The 23,402-nt window shown below is 38.5% G+C and overlaps 1 protein-coding gene across 2 annotated transcripts in view; it reads right to left on the bottom strand.

Annotated features, from left to right (window-relative positions):
* The window catches only part of ATP6V1A (ATPase H+ transporting V1 subunit A), a 62,927-nt gene that overhangs the window by 31,797 nt on the left and 7,728 nt on the right, over positions 1-23,402 (bottom strand). For both annotated transcript variants that reach the window (XM_005674936.3, XM_005674937.3), the window contains exon 2: positions 1,253-1,347. In XM_005674936.3, the coding sequence (XP_005674993.1) occupies positions 1,253-1,337 (85 nt within the window). In that variant the 5' untranslated portion in view covers positions 1,338-1,347. The remainder of the gene's footprint in view (positions 1-1,252; positions 1,348-23,402) is intronic.

Below are 23,402 nucleotides of genomic sequence, written 5' to 3'. Positions count from 1 at the left end.
TAAGAAGCATAGAAATGTGTGCTAAGCCCTCCAATCACATCCGACTCTGTGACCCCATGGACTGTAGCCCACCAGGCTCCTCTGCCCATGGGATTCTCCAGGCAAGAATACTGGAGGGGGTTGTCACGCCCTCCTCCAGGGATCTTCCCGCCCGAGGACCTAACCCGCGTCTCTCACGCCTCCTTCATCAGCATGCACGCTCTTTACCACTAGTGCCACCTGGGAGGCCCACACTGAAATACCACAGATAACTAAAATGTTGACAAATTTCAGAGAAATATTTTCGCCTAAACTCTTTTGAGAGTGTTCTTTGCTTTTTCCCTAAAAGTTTCCTATGTACAGTCTGTCTTCCTTAAAGGCCTTATGATCATCAAGGTGAAAAACTGTTTCTCTGAATGGTGAAGATGTTGAAAGTAGTGAAATACATTATTTGCTAAAAATTCAAGCTCAAACACCAAGTTCTAAGCAGTATAAGCTTACTAGGGAGAAATAAGCGGCCCAGTGACTGGTAATCTTCACTTGTATTAACACCCCAAAGTACCATCACCTCTACTGTGATTAGAACATCAGAAAGATTACAACATGAGGTTTCTAAAAAGACAAGGAAAAGTGAATATTCATGACACTAAGGATTACAAATCAATGAGTAGTTTTACCAACAGAAACTGAATCACATTTTGCAGTGGAAATGTGGAATAACAAACTTAATACTAGGAGGAGATTTATTTATTATTTAAAATGCAGTACTCCAAGTTGTGGGCAAAACAAACATAAACTGCTTTCCATTCTCATTATCATGTCATAAGACTATTTTGCTACAGGTAGCTAGTTACGTGATATCTGAATCATCACTCAGAAGGATTTATACATGCAAAGAGCCATGGTTGATATTTCTGAGAAATGTTCTAAAAGCAATTACTAAAATTTAAATCACATTAACAGACATTTAGGTATCACAAAATAAAACCTATAAACTTTATACCTTTTTAACCTCAGATTTAAAAACAAAAATAATTTAAGACATATAATACCATCTATACACTTACATAATAATTATCAAATTTGGATAATAAATGTTATAGTAACCCTTATGGTGGAAGTATTGCCTCAGTCTTACAGCAGGTATGAAATCTTCTAAAGAGAGAATATACATAGGTGAAGAGAAACTTGTGTATTTCTGCCTAAAACATCTTGAGAGGATATTAACTGATATTAGGGATTTTTACTATTATGATTATTATGTATTACTCACCAGGTCCTGAGACCCCATGCACATAACCAAATGTGCTTTCTTTATCTTCATCACGTATTTTGGGGAGCTTGGAGAAATCCATCATGTTAATTTACCTATAATAAAAAAGAAATTAAGTTATAATTAGAAACTTTAAAGCAAAAGAACCAATATAGGTAGTGAAGTGAAGTGAAGTTGCTCAGTCGTGTCTGACTCTTTGCAACCCCGTGGACTATAGTCTACCAGGCTCCTCTGTCCATGGGATTTTCCAGGCAATAGTCCTGGAGTGGGTTGCCATTCCCTTCTCCAGGGGATCTTCCCAACCCAGGGCTTGAACCCGGATCTCCTGCATTGTAGACAGACGCTTTACCGTCTGAGCCATCAGGGAAGCCCATAGGTAGTAAACTCTGGTGTAGTTATTACCACTTCTTCAAAGTAAAATAGAATATAAAATTCTTAAGATTTGGTTAAAATTACCTCGTTCTCAGATAGTCTACAGTTATTAAAACTGTAGTTTTATATAATCTACATTTGTTAAAACTCAGAATTGTATCCCTATACAAGGTATTCCACAGAAAATATCCCATGGACTGTAACAAGGAATGTGATGTCTTTCCAATGGCTTTTCTAGCCCTGCAACCTCTTGCCCTGCCATTTAGCCCTCTGACTTCCCCAACTACTCTTTACCTTTATCATGCCGCATAAACACGGGACTCTGTTATTACTCAAAACACATACACATTCCGCCTCAGGGTCTTTCTACACACTATTCCCCTTGTCTGGAGTACTCTTCTCCTGGATGTCAGCTCCTATACCTCCTTCAGGTCTTCACTCAAATATCCCCCACTCTGAGAGGCTTTTTTGCCTATTTGCCCATCTATTTAAAATTGTAACATACCTCCCTCCTTCCCTACTTTATTTTTTACCATCTAACAAATTGTATCTTATGTTAAAAAAAAAAGTTTAAATGTATAATCTATCTTTAAAATGTTTCTGTGATCATCCCTACCTCCCCCCACCCCCTGCTTTTAGCAGAATACAGAACAGTTTAGGAAATTTAGTTCAACTTATTTACTTTAAGATGTACAACCTGAAAGACCCAAACAATGTACTGAGTCCAAATAGAAAACTAGTTACAGATCCCAAAGTAGAAAGTTTCTTTGTAACTGCGGGTCTAACTTATTATAGACAATTTAATAATAGAAATAAAATACATGCACAGATAAAAAGCTAAATAATGTCTCCTAACAACCTTAAAGAAAAGGTCACAGACCAATATATAATAAAGTACCAAATAATATACACTTATTTACTAAAAGTTCAAAGATTAGCAAAGGAAAAGGAGGCTTGCAAAGGCATTCCAGGTAGAGAAATAACAAGAGAAGGGAAACAAAAACTTCAGGAGAGTTTATGGACCAGCCTGACTGCAATGAAAAACTGCACTGCAACAGTGAGAAATAAGGATTCAAAGGTAGAGATTAATTTGTGGGTCTAGAGATGAATGCCTAGGGGACTTTATCCTATAAACAACAGGAAACAACCAAAGATTGTTATGAGAAGAATGATGTTTAATCAATCTTACATTAAGAGGAGAGGGGAAGCAGGCATGGTGAGAAGTTGAAAAGCTCTGGAAATAGTATGGGTTGCATCTATGTGTTACCAGAGCTGTCACCAGACCCTTGCTCAAAATCAACCAACCCTTCCCTTGAACAGGAATTAACATATCTTTAATCACAGGGTCTGGACACAAAGGAAGCTATAGGGAGAGAAAAACAAAAAACTGAAATCAAGATGGTGATGAATCTGATCTCCAAAAGACCCTGAATCTCTTTCTACAGTGATTTTTTTTGTACTACATTGGTGTACAAAATGACACTCCTACCTACAGCCATGAATGGAAGTCATGGACCAAAAGACAGAAAGGTGGTGGTGTCTGTTTGCAGGAAAACCTTGCCTTTTTCCCAGAAAACCAATGCATATACTTCCCCATCATTAGTCTTACTCCTCTCCCTATTATCTTTTATTCCTTAAAAGCAAATCCCTCTTGCCATTAAGGGGACAATTTGACTACTGAACTAAGTTCCCACTTCTCCATTCTCTGGCCACTGAATAAAGTTTGTGTTGCTTCAATCCCGCTTTGGTTTCATTGTTTGGCTGCTGTAACACGAAAGGGGGGAAAAAACCTTCCCCGTGGAGGCAGGGGGCCTTAGGGGGCTACAGCCTGAGCAGGGTACATACAATTTAATTTGGTAACAAATGGATTCAATTCATTAACTGTTTACCAAGCTTCTACCAAGGAAAAGGTACTGTGTTAAATTTAGGGAATAAAGATTGTGAATAAAAGATTTCACTAGCTTTAAACAACTGTACCATAAAGCAAAAGTACTTAAGTGTTCAAATGACAACACACAAGGAGCAGAGGAGAACCTGATTCAGTTGTGGGAAAAGTGTAAACCAATGGGGATGAGTTGGGGGAACCAGTAATTGGAAAGTAAGCTTCAAGGCTGAGTTGAGCCCAGAAAGAAAGAATACAGAACGAGAGGAAAATCAAACCCTGAGCCTCAGGGATTCACTCAGGCAGGGTAATGTTTTCCAGTCTTTCTGGAGCCACTGAAGGATCACTACAGAATCCTACATTTCTTGGAACAAGATCTGTAATCCATTAACTAAGGTGGCTTTCCTGGTAGCTCAGCTGGTAAAGAATTCGCCTGCAATGCAGACCTGGATTCAGTCCCTGCGTTGGAAGATCCCCTGGAGAAAGGAATGGCTATCCACTCCAGTATTCTGGCCCGGAGAATTCTATGGACTGTATAGTCCATGGGGATGCAAAGAGTCAGACATGACGGAGCAACTTCCACTTTCAACCAAGGTGGACCAAAGCAGAGACATTACTTTGACAACAAAGGTTCGTCTAGTCAAAGTTACTGGTTTTTCTAGTAGTCACGTATGGATGTGAGAGTTGGACCATAAAGAAGGCTGAGCATGGAAGAATAGATGCTTTTGAACTGTGGTGTTGGAGAAGACTCTTGAGAGTCCCTTGGACAACAAGGAGATCAACAGTCAATCCCAAAGGAAATCAATCCTGAATGTTCATTGGAAGGACTGATGCTGAAGCTGAAACTCCAATACTTTGGCTACCTGATGCGGAGAACTGGAAGAGACCCTGACGGTGGGAAAGAATGAAGGCAGGAGGAGAAGGGGGTTACAGAAGGCTAGATGGCTGGATGATATCACCAACTCAATGGACACAAGTTTGAGCAAGCTCCGGGAGATGGTGAAGGACAGGGAAGCCTGCCATGTTGCAGTCCACGGGGTTGCAAAGAGTCAGACATGACAGAGTGAATGAACAAGAACAACAAACCAAGGTGTCAAGCAATTTGGGAGGGGAGTGTAACAGTAAAGTCATTAACAGTGGAATTCTGGTTGGATACTCTTGGTGCTTTCAGAAAGGAGATGGTGGACAGAGCTAATGGGGAAGAACTAAAGAGTGATTAAAGAAACAAGCAAGAGTAAAAACAAAGATCAAAACCATATGGCAATAAAGGAGATCTTCCAAGTGAGAAGGATATGAGCAAAAGGGCAAGATAAGTACCAATACCTTAAAGATGATAAAAGATGGTGATAGATAAGAGACTATCATCCCTTCGGTCATGTATTGGCAAAGATGAAGTTGGTGCATAAGTCATCAGAAATCATGAAAAAATCTTTATTATAGTCATAAATGTTAGCATCAAAGAATCAAGAATTTTGGATTCTGTAGGAAAATTAAATTGGAGGAAGGGCAGTTGAGGGAGGAAGTAAAGGAAAGGGGAAACTGGTTGGTTAGGATCTTCCAGCCTCCTAAAGATACAGAAGGGATTGTTGAGTAAGGAGGAATGGGACTGCAAAAGATTAGAATTAAATTTAAAAAAGATGGAAGTTTTTCTAGAAACTACTTAGATAAGAGAAAAAACAAAGTTTAAAGATAAGCATTTATTTGGGAGATAGGTTAGGCAAAGGCTTTGAAGTAGTGAACAAGCAAAGGCAGTCAAATTTTAATCTTTAGAAAATCAAAGATTTTCAAAGTCAGAAGAGAAATTTACAACAATACAGTCTAACTTCTTCCTCAAATATGGTTATTTCCTATGATACATGGTCATCTGCCTATTAAAGTGGAAACAGCATGAAATAGTGAGTCACACTTAGGAAAAATCCTAATTCTACCAGTGACACGCGGCAGGAGATCTTGGATAAATCAGAATCTCTTTGTATCTTCACTTGAAGTACCCCCTACCCTGGGCTTATGACTAGATCACAGTTTTGTCAAAAATGTTCCTTGTGAGATGTAAAATGCTTACGAAACTCTCACCAGTAATACCTACTATTTAAACAGGGCTTCAATTTTTAAAACGCTATTCTATTTTTAAAAATCTCCTCTAAGAGAGTTGTTTTGTATCCAACCTAAATCTACTAACACTTTCTTATAACTTGTACCCTCTGGCCCTGTTTTTTCCAACTACTGTAGCCACGCAGAGTATACTCCCTCTCCAAGGAAATGCTCTTTAGTGTCTTCAACTGTTCCTGAAAGGACAGTCTTTTTCAGCTCTTTCTCCCCTGAGGCAATACCCTGTTCTCAAGTATTTTACAATGTCAATGTTTCTTTTAAAACAGAACAAATAAAACTAAAAACTATATTCTAAATGTCATATGAGTAACTCTTCAAGAGTACCACTTTGTCTATTCTGGCTGCTTCTTTTTATTGAGAAACAAAGACCAAAGCTTTGAGTCAGACAAATTGAGTTTGAAATTAAAAACTGTGCCTTCAAGCAAATCAAATTCTTTTAACCTTTTGAGACTCATTTGTAAAATCTACTGGGATTGCTGTGAAGCACCAACCAGTAAGCCTCATAGAAAATACTGATGACTACTAACTCTATTCTGTTAGTGTAAGTTAATATTGCCTAATTGAACCATGAACTTCCAGATGTTCAAGCTGGTTTCAGAAAAGGCAGAGTAACCAGAGATCAAATTGCCAACATCCGCTGGATCATCGAAAAAGCACAAGAGTTTCAGAAAAACATCTATTTCTGCTTTATTGACTATGCCAAAGCCTTTGACTGTGTGGATCACAATAAACTGTGGAAAATTCTGACAGAGATGGGAATACCAGACCACCTGACCTGCCTCTTGAGAAACCTGTATGCAGGTCAGGAAGCAACAGTTAGAACTGGACATGGAACAACAGACTGGTTCCAAATAGGAAAAGGAGTAGGTCAAGGCTGTATATTGTCACCCTGCTTATTTAATTTATATTCAGAGTACATCATGAGAAACGCTGGGCTGGAGGAAGCACAAGCTGGAATCAAGATTGCCGGGAGAAATATCAATAATCTCAGATATTGAGATGACATCAACCTTATGGCAGAAAGTGAAGAGGAACTAAAGTGAAGAGGAACTAAAGAGCCTCTTGATGAAAGTGAAAGAGGAGAGTGAAAAAATTGGCTTAAAGCTCAACATTCAGAAAACGAAGATCATGGCATCCGGTCCCATCACTTCATGGGAAATAGATGGGGCAACAGTGGAAACAGTGTCAGACTTTATTTTTCTGGGCTCCAAAATCACTGTAGATGGTGACTGCAGTCATGAAATTAAAAGACGCTTACTCCTTGGAAGGAAAGTTATGACCAACCTAGATAGCATATTCAAAAGCAGAGATATCACCTTGCCAACAAAGGTCCTTCTAGTCAAGACTATGGTTTTTCCTGTAGTCATGTATGGATGTGAGAGTTAGACTATAAAGAAAGCTGAGTGCTGAAGAATTGATGCTTTTGAACTGTGGTGTTGGAGAAGACTCTTGAGAGTCCCTTGGACTGCAAGGAGATCCAACCAGTCCATCCTAAAGGAGATTAGTCCTGGGTGTTCATTGGAAGGTCTGATGTTGAAGCTGAAACTCCAATACTTTGGGCCACCTGATGCAAAGAGTTGACTCATTTGAAAAGACCATGATGCTGGGAAAGATTGAAAGCAGGAAGAGAAGGGGATGACAGATGGTTAGATGACATCATCGACTCGATGGACATGAGTTTGAGTGAATTCTGGGAGTTGGTGATGGACAGGGAGGCCTGGCATGCTGCGGTTCATGGGGTCGCAAAGAGTTGGACACAACTGAATTGAATAGAATTTTTAAAAAGAAGCTAACGTTCTTATCTTCTTGTTATTTGAACCAAATCTAGCCAAGTGGCTAGTTTTTTCCCTTAGTTATTATGTGTGTCTTACCATATCTTTTATTTTCTTAAAACTAAACAGATTGTAAGCATCAGTGATATGCCAAGTGCAGTATTATAGATTGAAAATACAATGGAGTAAGACACAATCTCTTCCCCAAGGAGTTTCCAGCCTGGTGGGATAAAAGCAAAGATACTTACATTAAGTTGACAAATGTACTCTCATAGGAGCAATGCAGAGTGATTTAGAAGTGTGTAAAGCAGAGGGTCTAACCTAAACTTGGGCAGGAAAAGAGTGACTTAGAGGATAATAAACTGAAACTTGGAAGATGAATAAGGAGACATTAGAGTATACAGTAGAACTTTCTTACAGATGCTTCAATCTCCTAGGGGTCACGAAGGTGTTCTGAAATGTTTATGAGGCAATAATGGTATCTGTTCTGATTTTTCAAATATAGGTATTTACAACTTTTTCCTTTAAACAATAAGAGCCTCCAAATGTATGAGCAATAATTTGTGGAAATCAAATGAGTCTGTTCATGATTCAGCTGCCTTGTGGATTTATTACTCAGCTGGATAATTCTAGCCACCATAGGAAACTGATGATTCTCTAGTTTTCAACTTTATTTTTAGGCATACATTGTTTAATTTATGCCAAAGACAGCAGGCATTAAGAACACTGACATCAAACTAATAAGAAAATCAAGTCTTAAGTGATAATTCTATATATTTTCTTAGGTGCACTTTTTACCAGATCCACAAATTTGCATTCATCTGATTAACATTATATCAAATCAAGATGATCCTATTTTTAAACAAATCAGTGTTTACAACAGCCAAGATATGGAAGCAACCTAAGTGCCCATTAATAGATGAATGGGTAAAGAAAGCGGGGTACACATAAATAATAGAACATTGTTGTTCTTTAGTTGTTACGTCCTGTCTGACTCTTGTGACCCCATGGACTGTAGCCTGCCAGGCTACTCTGTCCAAGGGATTACCCCAGCAAGAATACTGGAGTGGGCTGCCATTTCCTTTTCCAGGGGATGAACCTGCATCTCTTGCACTGGCAGGTGGATTCTCTACCACTGAGCTCCCTGGGAAGCCCTAACACTTTCCTCAGCCATAAAAAGAAGAAAATCTTGCCACTGAGCCTAGAGGGTATTATTCTTAATGAAATAAGTCAGACGGAAAAAAGACAATACTGTCTGAGTTCTCAAATGTGTAATCTTAAAAAAAAGCAAATGAAGAAAGATTAATAAGACACATGTAGAGTCACGGATACAGACAGGTGGCTGCCAGAGGAAAGACGGGTGGGAGAAAGAAAGAAATGTGATATAAGAGGTACAAACCTCCAGTTGCAAAATAAATGAGTCCAGTGTAGGGAATATACTCAATAAGTATAAACTAGAAGGAAAAAAATTCAGTGTTAAGAGGACAAAAATATGACGTTTGCCAAGTAACTTAGCTTTCTGTACACCATTGTGCAACGTGCAGAGAAGTGGTTACAAACACATTCCGAAACCAACTCTTAACCAGCAAACAGTTAAAGGTGGAATTGTGAGCCCAGGCAGTCTGACTTCCTGACTCCAAAGCCTATGCTCTTTAGGTACTGCACTCAGCCGCTGAGTACAGTATATAAATTGATTAGGCTGATTAACTTAAGTAGGCTGATTTCTATTATAAACATCTAAACAATCCTATGTGGTACAGAAGACAACAGTCTCGCTCAAGACATATGATTTATCATATTAGGGACAGAACTGCAAAATCCAGATTCTACTTCATGGAAGGACAAGGGCGTGGAAAGCCAATAGCTGGCAGCCCTTCAGGATCAGATTTAAAGAGCTGCCTTGCCCACATCGACACCCTTCACAGAGCAACCTGAGCTGGGTGACCGAGGAAAGTGGAGGTATACATATGAAGACCCCATCCTGTCAGTTCAATGTGGGATACTGTCACAAGCAATAAATGCTCAGTCCAGATCACTCCACCTGGTTGGCTGAGGCTCTGCAGGGCTTACCTTGCACTTCTGCCAAATTCTGCTCCTGCCCCCTTCCTCTCACTGTGTGTTGATCCCTAAGAAACACCTTATACACCAGGCTTCCTTCTAGACATCTGATTTAAGAGAACCCAAATATTTAAACAATGAGTAAGCTGAATAATTGCTCCCTGGATAACTGAAGCTTAAGACTCATACTTGAAGCACTACAATTTTTGGCTTGTTTTCTTGAAACAGAAAAAAACAATACAAAAGTGGATTTAGAAAGCAGCGCCTGTATGATAGTTCTCAGGTTAAGTCAAGCAATTAGTATAGAGTTCAGGTTTCCATACAACCGAAGTCGTTAGTTTCAAAAAGGAACTTCCTCCTCCAACATAAACCTTAGATAGAGCCCACCACCAGTAGCCACAGGGAAAAGTCTAAGGTACTATTTTCTGATACTGGAAACTGTTTCCTTGCTCCAGAAGTTTCAGGCTCCAACCTCTTAACAGTTAAGCACTTTGAGAAACTTTCAAGGATTCAGTTCAGTCGCTCAGTCGTGTCCGACTCTTTGTAACCCCATGAATTGCAGCATGCCAGGCATCCCTGTCCATCACCAACTCCTGGAGTTCACTCAGACTCATGCCCATTAAGTCGGTGATGCCATCCAGCCATCTCATCCTCTGTTGTCCCCTTCTCCTCCTGCCCCTAGTCCCTCCCAGCATCAGGGTCTTTCCCAATGAGTCAACTCTTCCCATCAGGTGGCCAAAGTATTGGAGTTTCAGCTTCAGCATCAGTCCTTCCAATGAACACACAGGACTGATCTCCTTTAGGATGGACTGGCTGGATCTCCTTGCAGTCCAAGGGACTCTCAAGAGTCTTCTCCAACACCACAGTTCAAAAGCATCAATTCTTCGGCGCTCAGTTTTCTTCACAGTCCAACTCTCACATCCATACATGACCACTGGAAAAACTATAGCCTTGACTAGACGGACCTTAGTCGGCAAAGTAATGTCTCTGCTTTTTAATATGCTATGGAGGAAAAAAAAAATGCTATGGAGGTTGGTCATAACTTTCCTTCCAAGGAGTAAGCGTCTTTTACTTTCATGGCTGCAATCACCATCTGCAGTGATTCTGAAGCCCCCCAAAATATCTGATACTGTTTCCACTGTTGCCCCATCTATCTGCCATGAAGTGATGGGACCGGATGCCATGATCTTAGTTTTCTGAATGTTGAGCTTTAAGCCAACTTTTTCACTCTCCTCTTTCACTTTCATCAAGAGGCTTTTTAGTTCCTCTTCATTTTCTGCCATAAGGGTGGTGTCATCTGCATATCTGAGGTGATTGATATTTCTCCCGGCAATCTTGATTCCTGCTTGTGCTTCCTCCAGCCCAGTGTTTCTCATGATGTACTCTGAATATAAGTTAAATAAGCAGGGTGACAACATACAGCTTGACGTACTCCTTTTCCTATTTGGAACCAGTCTGTTGTTCATGCCCAGTTCTAACTGTTGCTTCCTGACCTGCATATAGGTTTCTCAAGAGGCTTAGTCCAAGGTAACAGACTCTCTTGAACATTAAAATTTGTAATTCCTGAAGCTGACATAAGGATACACATACATACAGACAGACAGACACTACAATTCTAAAGCTTTTTCACCAAAGTACCCCAACTGCAGAAAAACAAGTAAACACTAAATAAATAAATATCCTCCCACCATTTTCCCAGAATCTTGACAGACAATAGGATGTTACAGCAGTCAACTGTAATCAGGGAAATTCTTTGTATGCCCTTGTATATCCCTCTTAATCCAAACAAGTTTTGCCCTCTCCTCCATGATACACATGTATGTTTTACAAAAAAAAGATAGAAGTACTTCCTTTCCACAAATAAAATAAAAGTGATAAATTAGGCAGACAGATTGACTTCATCACTGAATAGGGCAAAGCATATAGCAGTTTAATAGACATGGCCATATAACATACTAATTTGTATCCATTAATCACCCATCATTGTTATCTATGCAAAGAGTGAAAATTAAAAACTCTGCTAAAATCTGCTTCCCTACTGAATGCTTAGGTCTTTCTGTAAAAAAGCATGGGCTTTTAAAAACATTTTAAGATAAAAATCTCCCAAAACAGTTTGACTTTGCCAAAAGCAAACTATACTGCACGTTAGATTATACTGTAAATTAACCTTATGCCAAATCTCCATAAGATCCAAGCAATCATGATGCAATTTAATGCTACATCAAGTTTTATATGCTATGTCATAACTCCTTTCTAATACAGTATGCAATTATTACTGTTGCTTTCAATTGTTTAAAAAATAAAAGCATGATATTTACTTTAAAAACTGTTGCTTTCATGAAAACACTGTGGTTATGTGCCTGCGCTCACAGAGAATAAACTTAATGATTACACTCTAAACAATGTCGTTAGCTGTTGGACTCCTGTTTTAAGGATAAAAAGTAAATGCAATTAAAGCCAATATTCTAACAGCCACAAACTGAAACAGTACCCCTCCCCTGTATTGGAGAAAGATTGATAAAAAAAAAAAAAAGTCGTGCTGCAGACAGGGAAAAATCCAGATAGCACAGGCAACCATCCGATGCAATGAGTCATCAGTCTCCCTCCCACACTGCAGAACACTGCAGTGGCGAATCACGACACCAGAGGCCCGTTCCATTCCTTCTGTCTCACAAGGTCCCTTACAAATTGCTGCTGGTTAATACACAACACCGAGTGTTTTCATTATCCCAGAAATGGTTTTAGTACCAGTCTTGGATGATACAGGTGTTGGGGGCAAGAGTGAGGTGTTATGTAAAAGCTAAATATCAAGGTTCCAAGGCAATATTTTATTTATATACAAAATCCTTCACTGATACTAGGGTACTTCCATTAACAGGGTTAACACTTAGAAAAATACATTCTACCTAACTGACTGAAGATTATTTCTTTTTGAAGATGAAGAAAAGCAAATACTTATTTTCATACACAGTTTATCTTCTTGGGACAAGGCATCAAGATCCTGTTTAATATTTTCATGCTTGCAGAACTGGTACAATTCCAGCTAATAACATTACCTTATATTTATACAGTACAAAAATTAACTTTGTGAAGCACCTTTCTATTCATTTTATTTAACCTACCTACTGAACAATGCCATTAGAAAGGCTTACGTGGCAGGTTACTGATTGCCCCATTAGTTCCCCCTTTTTATCTTGTGATGGCACAACCTTAAATATCAAGGTATTATTCCAGTACCCTTGGCAATGACTGGTTTGGAAACGGGCATGAAACAATGTTCTCACCAGTAAGAGGGAGGGCAAAGTCTACTAGGGACCTTCTGGGAATGATTTCCGATTTCTTTGTTCTTTTAAAAGATATAGGCCATGAGAAAAACTTACTCCCTTGGAATATGGCAACACATTCTGGTCACCTGTATGGGACAGGCAGCCATTTTCAGACCTTGAAGGAAGCAAATCTAAGCAGACAGACCGCCAGCAGACAGGCTGCCTTGCTAAGAATGGCAAAACTGAAAGACAGAAAGCATCTAGGTCCTTGTTTTCTTTCTTGGTCCACTGAATCTAACAACATAATAGAAAGGAGAGGGTTTCAAGAATAAATATTTTTATACGATACATACATTTCAATATGCTATTCTTTTTAAAAATAGAGAAGCCAAAAGGTTAAGAATAAAGGCAAATATAAGGTCATTACGTAACTAGCTTTTAAAAATTACTGAGATGGATTACAGGAACTGTGCAGGCACAAGTGGGAATCAGAATAGAGAAGCACAGAATGGTCACAGATGGCAAACTGGACTGACAGAATCGGGAACGAGTTCTTCCTACCACAATTAAATCTTCTGAGTGCAAAACACATACATCCCTTCACTTATCAAAATACAATGAATCCTGTATAAGAAACAGAAAAGGTAAAAGCTCCAGTGGACAAGTAGTTGGGTGGAGAATTCAAAATGTATCCACTACATATGCTTATGGTTTGATGACAAGCTTTTCCATAAACAACCTTTATAGCATTTCTAGAAATAATCACAGATTCCTTTCACTTCAAAATTTTACAAATAAAATTGGGCTGAGCGTGATATTCTGTATTAACCAGAATAACAGAATACTGTATTTAGTGTATAAGTTCTATGGTATGAATTTATAGGCTAGAATCCTATGACCAATGGTAAAACTGTCATACAAGCAGACTGCCTGCCTTCAAGGCAGTATATTTATCATTTTTTCCCCTCCCTTCCCTCCACAGTGCACATCAGTAACTCAATTGGTCTGAAATTAAAAACAGATATAAACTACTTGTTATGCACATATCACACTCCAGACATTGTGTTAAAAAAGAAACACATTTCATTTAACCCTTAACAACAGTTGTAGGAGGCGGGTATTATTTGATTAGGAAAACAGGTTTTGAGACTTAAGCAACCCATTCAAGATGAGAGCTACGGACTGCAGATTATTACCAAATAATTCAAAACACCTTATTTTTAGCCAGTAACTTTAACCTTTATTACCTTAAAAAATTAGGCTTCTCTGGTGGCTCAGTTGGTAAAGAATTTGCCTGCAGGGGACCTGGGTTCAATCCCTGGGCTGGGAAGATCCCCAGAGGAGGGCATGGCAACCCACTCCAGTATTCTTGCTTGGAGAATCCCATGGACAGAGGAGCTTGGCAAGCTATAGACCATGGGGTCACATAGAGTTGGACACAACTGAATGACTAATTGGAGAAGGAAATGGCAACCCATGCCAGTATTCTTGCCTAGAGAATCCCATGGACAGGGGAGCCTGGTGGGCTGCTGTCCATGGGGTCACACAGAGTCAGACACAACTGAAGCGACTGAGTATGCATTAGAGAAGGAAAGGCAACCCACTCCAGTATTCTTGCCAGGAGAATCCCAGGGACAGAGGCGCCTGGTGGGCTGTCATCTGTGGGGCTGCACAGAGTTGGACACGACTGAAGTGACTCAGTAGCAGCAGCAGCAGAGTGACTAATACTTCCACCTTAAAGAACAGCCTGGGATGCCTCTTTTCCATTATTGACTAACTCTATATTAGAACAGCAAAAGGGCGATGAAAAAGACATGACAGAACAGATCATTCACAAACTAAAAAGCAAGTAGAACCACCAAGAATCGACTGTTCCTGGAATATCCATCTTCTAAAGAACTAAGATTTCTAAAGAATAACGCATAATGCTATATTTTATTAATGCCTAGGTTTATAACACAAACATAAATAACTGGTAACAGTAAAAAAAAAAACTGGAAAGTAAATGGGCACATTTGGAAATAACAATACTAATGAAAACAGACCCAACACAATTTTGCTACAGGAAATAGTAGTAAAAAATTTTTGGTTCATCAATTGTCATAAATTTGGAATAAAAAAGTTATCTAAACAATACCTGAGAGATTCCTCTTCTTCTTATTTCTAAAATAAAACTTACTAAACAGTTAAAAGTAATAGTGAAGCTAACATTAAAATCCCATAGGGCTTCTAAGTGAATTTTTAGAATATTTCTTGGTTTCAAGTTACAAAGAAAAAAACAAGTCACTGATTTTATACCTTAACCTACCAAGAATGTAAACAGCTGAAAAGATAGCTAAGTGATACAAACAGTAAAGAAAACAAGCATTTATTATGTTGTTGCTGTTGTTTAGTCATTACTCTTTGGACTATAGCCCGCAGGCTCACTCCTCTGTCCATGGGATTTCCAGGGCAAGAATGCTGGAGTGGGCTGCCATTTCCTTCTCCAGAGAATCTTCCCAACCTAGGGATCAAACTCTGGTCTCCTGCATTGGCAGGTGGGTCCTTTACCACTGAACCACCAGGGAAGCCCATTTATTATGCACTTTTCCTTTATTTCCAGAAGCAATATACTTATAGCTTAAAAAATACCTAAAGAAAATTCTCACAATTTGAATACTGTTGACCCTGATATTATTTCCTCTCCATTTTTATTACATAACTATAATCAATACTATAATACAACTTTATATACTGTTAATAAGTATCATTTTAAACTGTGTAATATTCCATTAAATGGATACCACAGTTTAACAATCTCCTTTAAACTACAGTAGTCCATTTTTTGTTATTTGTATTTTTTACAGCTTCCCATTTTTTGCTATTTTTATTTTTTACATTTTGCTAATATACGTTCATTCACAACTCACTGACTAGGTGAAGCCAAGGTAGGATCCATACTAATACTCTTACACTGCTGTCTCACAAGGGCAATTCTTACACACACACTCCTGCCTAGAAGTAATACCATATTTCATCTAATCTAAGATACCATCAATTATAATATATTCAAGAACTACTAAAACCCTACATATTAAACTATGGCACATCAGAAACTGCAGGACAGACACTAATTTCAAAACTATAAAATATGGGTGGGGGGAATATGTCCTAGGAATGTGGTATTAGAACTAATATGTGGTATTAGAACTAAATATAGCACAATAATGTTTATATATAAAGAGGTCAGACTTGCCAACCTTCATTGGAATAAAGACCTAAGAAATAGAAAAATAAGATCTCTATACTGCTAGAAACAGTCTACAAGATTCTACACACTGCAAGAGAACTTTGTACAGTCTTACTGACTCAATTTATGTATAATTAAAAGTTATTATAAACTATATAGTGAAGTCGCTCAGTCGTGTCTGACTCAAAACTACTGATTTAAAGTGACAAATCATTAAAGAGCTATACTCTAAGAATAAAAAGAAAATAAGCAAGAAAAAAGAAAAAAAACACACAAAAAAGGGAAAAAGTAGACAAGACTTTATGAATTGTTAATGGCAATTAAAATGACCTACAACCATCAAAGGTCAACTTGGGTTTATTATTTTGTAAGAAATGTCGGAAGCAATTTGACAATACATAACAAGGCCTTTAAAAATGTTCAAACCTTTTTATTTGTAAGCTGTACTTCTGGAAATATCTTTGCTATGTAGATACGGATTTATCTATATGTGTGTGTGTGTGTTTATTTTTGGTGCTGCATTGCCTGGCTTATAGGATCTTAGTTCCCTGACCAGGGGCTGAACCTGGGGCACTCAGCAGTGAGAGCCTGGTGTCCTAACCAATGAACCACCAGGGTATTCCCTATGTGTTTAATACTATAAAAGTGAACAACTAGAACTACCTTTAAAATCCAATAATGATAAAAAATTGAAGTATTAGTTTATTTCAAATCCTAGTCCTCCATCCCAGAAGTATTTAATAATAATAATTAAATTTCTTGGGTTAAATGGTTTAAACTCCAAGCTCACAGTGACAAGGGCTCTCCGTAGCAAATTCTCTTCTGAATGGATTCTTAACCTTCGTGGGTTCCAAGTACTGCAATGGCTCTTCAGCTTTTGGATAGATTTTCTCAGATAAACTGCCTAAGAAGTGCCTTTAATTAATTTTTTTAAAAATTCAAACAGTCTTGCATGACAACTATCCCTTTCAAAAGCAGTCAACCCAGAAATTTTATAACTACTTAAAAAAAAAAAAACCCAAAACGATTGCTCAAAACATCTAGAAACTTCTCTTGAAAACTGCCTAAAATTATTATGATAGCAACTTTTCTGAATGTTAATGAGAAATTTCCTTGATTGCTTTGCCAAGAAAACATATCATGAGCAAGCCAAATATAAGCAATGCATGTATTTGAGAATGATGTACACAGGAGAAGAGTCAGCATCAGCAGTACTGCAATAAAAATGCTACTACCCGTGTGTTATGAAATCATGATTCAAATTAATCTGTCCTGGCATTTATTTTATGGGTGAGATGGAAGAGAAAGAAGATTTACAAACTATCCAAAGACTCATTAAAACTCAATGTTTACAAGGAAGCATCATCCTAACTGGGCTTCCCTGGTGGCTCAGACAGTAAAGAATCAGCCTGCAATGTGGGAGACCTGGGTTTGATCCCTGGGTTGGGAAGATCCCCTGGAGGAGGGCATAGTATTAAATAGTAATGCCAGGTAATCTCACTCCAATATTCTTGCCTGGGGAATCCCATGGACAGAGGAGCCTGCGGGCTAGAGTCGGACACGACAGAGAGACTAAGCACATCACCCTAAATTGATTAACTTCCAACTTAAGAATTCAAAAAATCTCTGCAAGTAAAATATGACGTAAAGTATAAACTGAGGATAAAAAAGGAAAAGAACCCTGCTTAACAGAGGCGAAAAAACATAGTCTGGATTTAAAGATACGATGGACGCTTTCAACAGTATGGTTTGCGAAGGATTTTACTTCCAGTTCCCCACGGTATGTGCCCCAGCCTTCAGTACTGCTCTGCTGAAGCACCTGCCACTGCTGTAATTAAAAACCTGTGAACAGAATTGTTCTCGGATCTCTCTACTGCCAGACTGAAAGTGTGAGGAAAACAGAGACCATGTCTGCTTTGTTCATTGAGTACCCCAGTTAGATAGTAAAGCACATAGAAGGCAATTACTAAATCCTGTTCAGAGACAGTACTGGCAAAGGTGTGTGGGAAACAGCCACGCGCATTCACTGAATGAAAAGTGATACATCTCCTTTGAAAGGCACTGCGTACACATTTTGGCCTAATGCTCGTTGGCCAAGGTTTTAAATATCAGTATTTACCTGAGGCCAAAGCTGAAGCCAAATATCACCATGATAGAACTAGAATGACTTTTTGATGTAAAAGAAAAAAATGTTTATTAAAAGTTTAAAATGTTACAGCTTTAGGTGGTTACTTTGATGTTATAAACTCTAGAACACCAAATAATTCTACAAAGAACAGATACAATTTTATCTCCACTATTTTGGCTGGCATTGCTATTTAAAATTTTAGAAACAAATATGAGCTCAAAAAGGCTATACAACCACACACAGAAATGGACAACTGACTTGTGACAAAAGTGGAAAGGCAATTCAGTGGAGAAAGTATAGGTTTTTAAAAAGTGGTGGTAAAACAAATCGATGTGTAAATGCAAAAACAGGATACTTCAAACCATACCTTGTGTCATAAACAAAAATAAACTAAAAATGTATGGCAGAATGAAATGTAAAAGCTTACTAACTATAAAACTTCCTTTGTGACCTTGGATTAGGTAGATTTACTGGCTACAACACTGAAAGCAAAACCCATACAAGAAAAAATTGGTAAATTTTATTTCATAAAAGTAACAAACGCCAGCTCTTCGAGAAACGTTGTTAGAACCGAAAGACAAGTTATAGACTGGGAGAAAATATTGCAAAGCATAAATCTGATAAAGGACTCATACCTAGGCCATAAAAAGAACTCCTAAAACTCAGAAAGAAAACTCACAGTTAAAATGATGGGCAAAAGATCTGAAGATATACTGCACAAAGAAAATATATGAGTGGCAAATAAATACATGAAAATATGCTTAATACTAGGAAAATGCAAAGGAAATAACAACGAAATGCCATCTAGCAGGATGGCTGAAATTTTTAAAGACTGACCACAGGAAGTGTTGGTAAGGATGCAGAACTAGAACTTTCATGTACTGCTGGTAGGAACGTAAAATGTACAACCACTATGAAGAGCAATTTGGCAGTTTCTTACAGATCTAAGCATACACCTATCATATGACCCAGTCTTTCTATCCTTGGCATTTACCCATGAGAAATAAAAGCTCATGTCCAAAGACTTTTACATGGGAGCTCATATCACTTTATTCACAATAGCCAGAGAGCAGAAACACAACCCAAATATCCATGAACAAGTGAAGGGATAAACAAATTATGGCATTTGTGTTATACACTGAATGCTGTTGTTGCTGTTTAGTTGCTAAGTCGTGTCTGACTTTTTTGAGACCCCATGGACTGTAGCCCACCAGGATCCTCAGTCCATGGGATTTCCCAGGCAAGAATACTGGATACCACTCCCGTCTCCAGGGTTTCTTCCTGACCCTGACCAAATGCACGTCTCCTGTGTCTCCTGCATTGGCAGGTGGATTCTTTACCACTGAATCACCTGGGAATACAGTGAATGTGTGTGCTGTGCTATGTGCTGAGTCACTCAGTTGTGTCCGACTCTGATCCCATGGTCTGCAGCCCGCCAGGCTCCTCTGTTCACGGGGATTCTCCAGAAAAGAATACTAGAGTGGGTTGCCATGCCTTCCTCCAGACGATCTTCCCAACCAGGGATCAAACCTAGGTCTCCCGCATTGCAGGCAGATTCTTTACCAGTTGGGCCACGAGGGAAGCCCAAGAATGCTGGAGTGGGTAGCCTACCTCTTCTCCAGGGGACCCTCCTGATCGAGGAATCGAACCAGGGTCTCTTGCATTGCAGGCAGATTTTATACCAGCTCAACTTCCAGGGAAGCCCAATACAGTGAATACTCAGCAATTAAAAAAAAAAAATGAACTGGGCCTCCTTGGTGGCTCAGTGGTAAAGAATTCACCCGCCAATGCAGGAGACACAGGTTTGATTCCTGGTCCAGGAAGATCCTACATGCTGCGGAGCAACTAGGCCTGTGTGCCACAACTGCTGAACCTGTGCTCTAGAACCCGAGTCACAACTTCTGAAGCCTCTGCACCCAATAGCCCGTGCTGTGCAACGAGAGAAGCCACAGCAGAGAAGTCTGCCCACAGCAACTAGAGAGAAGCCCTGGCTCTCCACAACTAGAGAAAAGCTCATGCAGCAAAGAAGACCCAGCACAGACCAAAATAAAAAAAAAAAAGAAATGAATCACTGAAGCCTATAGAAGAGGTAGAACTAACCCACAATGATAGACAAGAGATCAGTGGTCCTTGTGGACAAGCAGCGGGGAGGTATGGAAGGGAGAGATCACAAACAGGCACGAGGAAATTTCTTTTGAAGGTGATGGGCATGTTCACTACACTGATTGTAGTGACAGTTTCATGGGTGTATACATATACCAAAATGTCAAACAGTACATTTGAAATACATGCAATTATGTCAATTACACCTCAGTAACACTTAAAAAAAAAAAAAGCACAAAGTATTGACAATATGACTCCTGCAAGGGCATAATGCTCACACAGACTACATTGTATTCACTTTTGTTTTTACTTGTTAGCCAACAGTAATTAAAGACCATATGGCCTATACTCACAAGAGATCCTTAACCCTGGGAATACTGTAGATGGAACAGCTGGAAACAACCAAATGGGCTTTTGTCTGTTTTGAACCAACTTATGTGGCTCCCAATAAGGCTGTGTGGGTACTCACTGGTCCATTTGAGTTCAGCAAATCATGGGACTTTCCATAGTCCCTTAAGAACTCAGGAGTTTATTAGTCAGAAATGCCTCTAAAGTACTTACTCATTTATGTTTCAGATCAAAGCTTAATGACAGTATCTTTGGTGAGGATTTAGGAAACGAATCTTATGTTGAACTGTTGAGCCGTGAGGCATAAAAGGGTTTGTCTTCTAAAACTCAGGCTAAACTCTAGTATTTTGGATATTAAAGTTGCTATAATAAAATAACTCATTTGGAGAGTGAAAGTGGAGGGAGTTATCATCTGTTCTTTTATTCTACTCTGAGATAGAAATAATTTACAATAAAGTTTACAAAATAGTTTACAATAAAGAATTAATAGTCTGTTTATCTTTGCCTGTTTATAGGTGTTTCCCCCACTCTCCTTACCCAACAGGATCTTTGGGTGAGGATGAGATCATATTAAAAGCACACACAAATAACAATAGCAGGTACTATTAATCTATTCAAGTACTGTAGGGGTACCAAGCTGGGACTTGAGCATCCTGTATTTTAAGTGTCTACTCTGGATCATACCAAAGAGTCTTGTGTTACTTAGCCTATTCCTTGGATTAATAAGAGGTATTTTTCTCCTTCTTGAAACAAACCAAAGAGGACACTGAAGAGAAGTATGTTATATTCAAAATTATCTGTGGGTATTGTAACTCATCTTAATAAAGTCTCTCACTGCCTAAATCTGCCTAAACCAAGGACTAGGACTTATAGAGTCCAGTTAGTCCATTTTTCACAAGAAAAGATACAGTTATTCTTACACTTAGCTAGTTATCACACGCTCAATGTTCATATTGATTGGCAATATGATTCCCTAGGTTTTATTTGAGAGCTCTAACAAAATTGTTTTGGTACATAAAATCAGCAACTTTCACAATTATTAACAACTGTAGTATGCCATTCTTTTAATAATTTACATTCAAACTTCAGCTGATAGAATTTCAATGTATGAGTCACATAAGCAGCACTTTAAATTGTATTTACAACGCTTACCATTCTTTGAGAGTAAAAACAAGTCATGACATTTGTCAGACCTTGTTCTACTGATGTTGTTACACTAATTAGATATGATGGTAACCTACGCTATCACGTGATGGTAGGTCACATGTAATTCAGGGATACTAAAAACGTTAAAGGCATTTAGCTATTCAGCTTCCCAAATACTCAAGCTAAACGGCAGATTCTGGCCAAATACTGAAGACAAACCTGACCTTCAGTGCATCCCTAAATGGAAGAATGATTTGGCAACACCCAATAAAATTCAAAATGTACATATTGTTTGACTTACCTCTTTAATTTTCAGGAATTTACTTTATCTACTAACAAAATATCTATTACAGCACTATTTCTTATAGCAAAAAAAAAAAAGTAAGGTCCATTAACATGGAGAAAACAGTAAACATCACTTGTGGTAGTATGAGAGGTTGTGGTGTTAAGACAGTAATCTGGAAAAAGACTCTCTTTTTCTCTAGAGTTCTATTACTTATGACACTGATGGGCATTTAATTACTCAAACTCTAAACTGCCTCATTTGTTAAATGAGGATTAAAACAATACCTAGTATCCTAAGGTGGTTGTGAGCTTTGCATGACTTAATTGAAGAAAAGTGCCCAACACAGGAGTAAATTATCAATAAATGTTACATAGGATGATGATGGTACATTAGCACAACCGAGTACTATAGGATTATTAAAAAGAATAAGGCATCTTTAACTGTATCAATGTGGAAAAATCTCCAAGGTAATACTGCTAAGTGAAAAACATAATGCCCAGAATAATATGATGAGATGCTACCTTTGTGAACAAAAAGAGTAAGGATGAAGAGGGAGAAAACGCACATATGTATGAATCTATAATTTTTACCAAATTCGTGCATGTATCATCCATTCAACTTAATTAAAAATACTGAATGATTAGATGTGTGCTAAAACAACTAAGCCAGTGGTAAAATTACTATATATATCTAATTAGGTGAGCAAAGAGCATAGTAACTAAATAATAATGGCAAACATGCATATAGCTCTTATTCTATATATACCAGTAATTCTAATCACTTTTCTTATTCATTTAATCCTCACAACACTTGATGAAGTAACTATACTCCTAATATCCTTATTGTAGAGCTAAGAAAATGCAATACAGGAAGATAAACTTTCCCAGGATTTGAGCCAGTCTGGCTTCAGTACCTACACACCTAACTTCCTTGCTAGCTGTACTGCCTCTTAATACTACTCTAAGATTACTTTTATTTATTTTTGGTTGCGTTGGGTCTTCGTTGCTGTGAGCAGGATTTCCCTGGTTGCAGCAAGCTGGGGCTACTCTCTATTGCGAAACACAGGCTTCTTGTGGTGGTGGGTGGCTTCTCTTGTTGGGCAGCACTGGCCTATGGCGCTCGGGCTTCAGTAGTTGGGGTTTGCGGCCTCCAGAGCACAGGCTCAGTAGTTGTGGAGCATGGGCTTAGCTGATCCCCAGAATGTGGGAATCTTCCTGGACCATGGAAGATTGGCAGGCAGATTCTTATCCACTGCACCACCAGGAAGTCCTAAAATTACTTTTTATTTACATATATCCCAACTCTTTCCAAAAAGAATTTGTACATTCCTCAAAAATGAAAAACAGAACTCCCATATGATCCAACAATTTCACTCCTGGCTTTTTTTTTTTTGAAGAAAGTAAAAACATTGATTAGAAAAGATATATGCACCCCACTCTGTTCTTTGCAGT

The sequence above is a fragment of the Capra hircus genome, chromosome 1 (assembly GCF_001704415.2).
Source record: "Capra hircus breed San Clemente chromosome 1, ASM170441v1, whole genome shotgun sequence".
Lineage (NCBI taxonomy): Eukaryota > Metazoa > Chordata > Mammalia > Artiodactyla > Bovidae > Capra > Capra hircus.
Note: the sequence above shows the minus strand (reverse complement) of the source record. Positions and strands in the feature narration are given on the sequence as shown.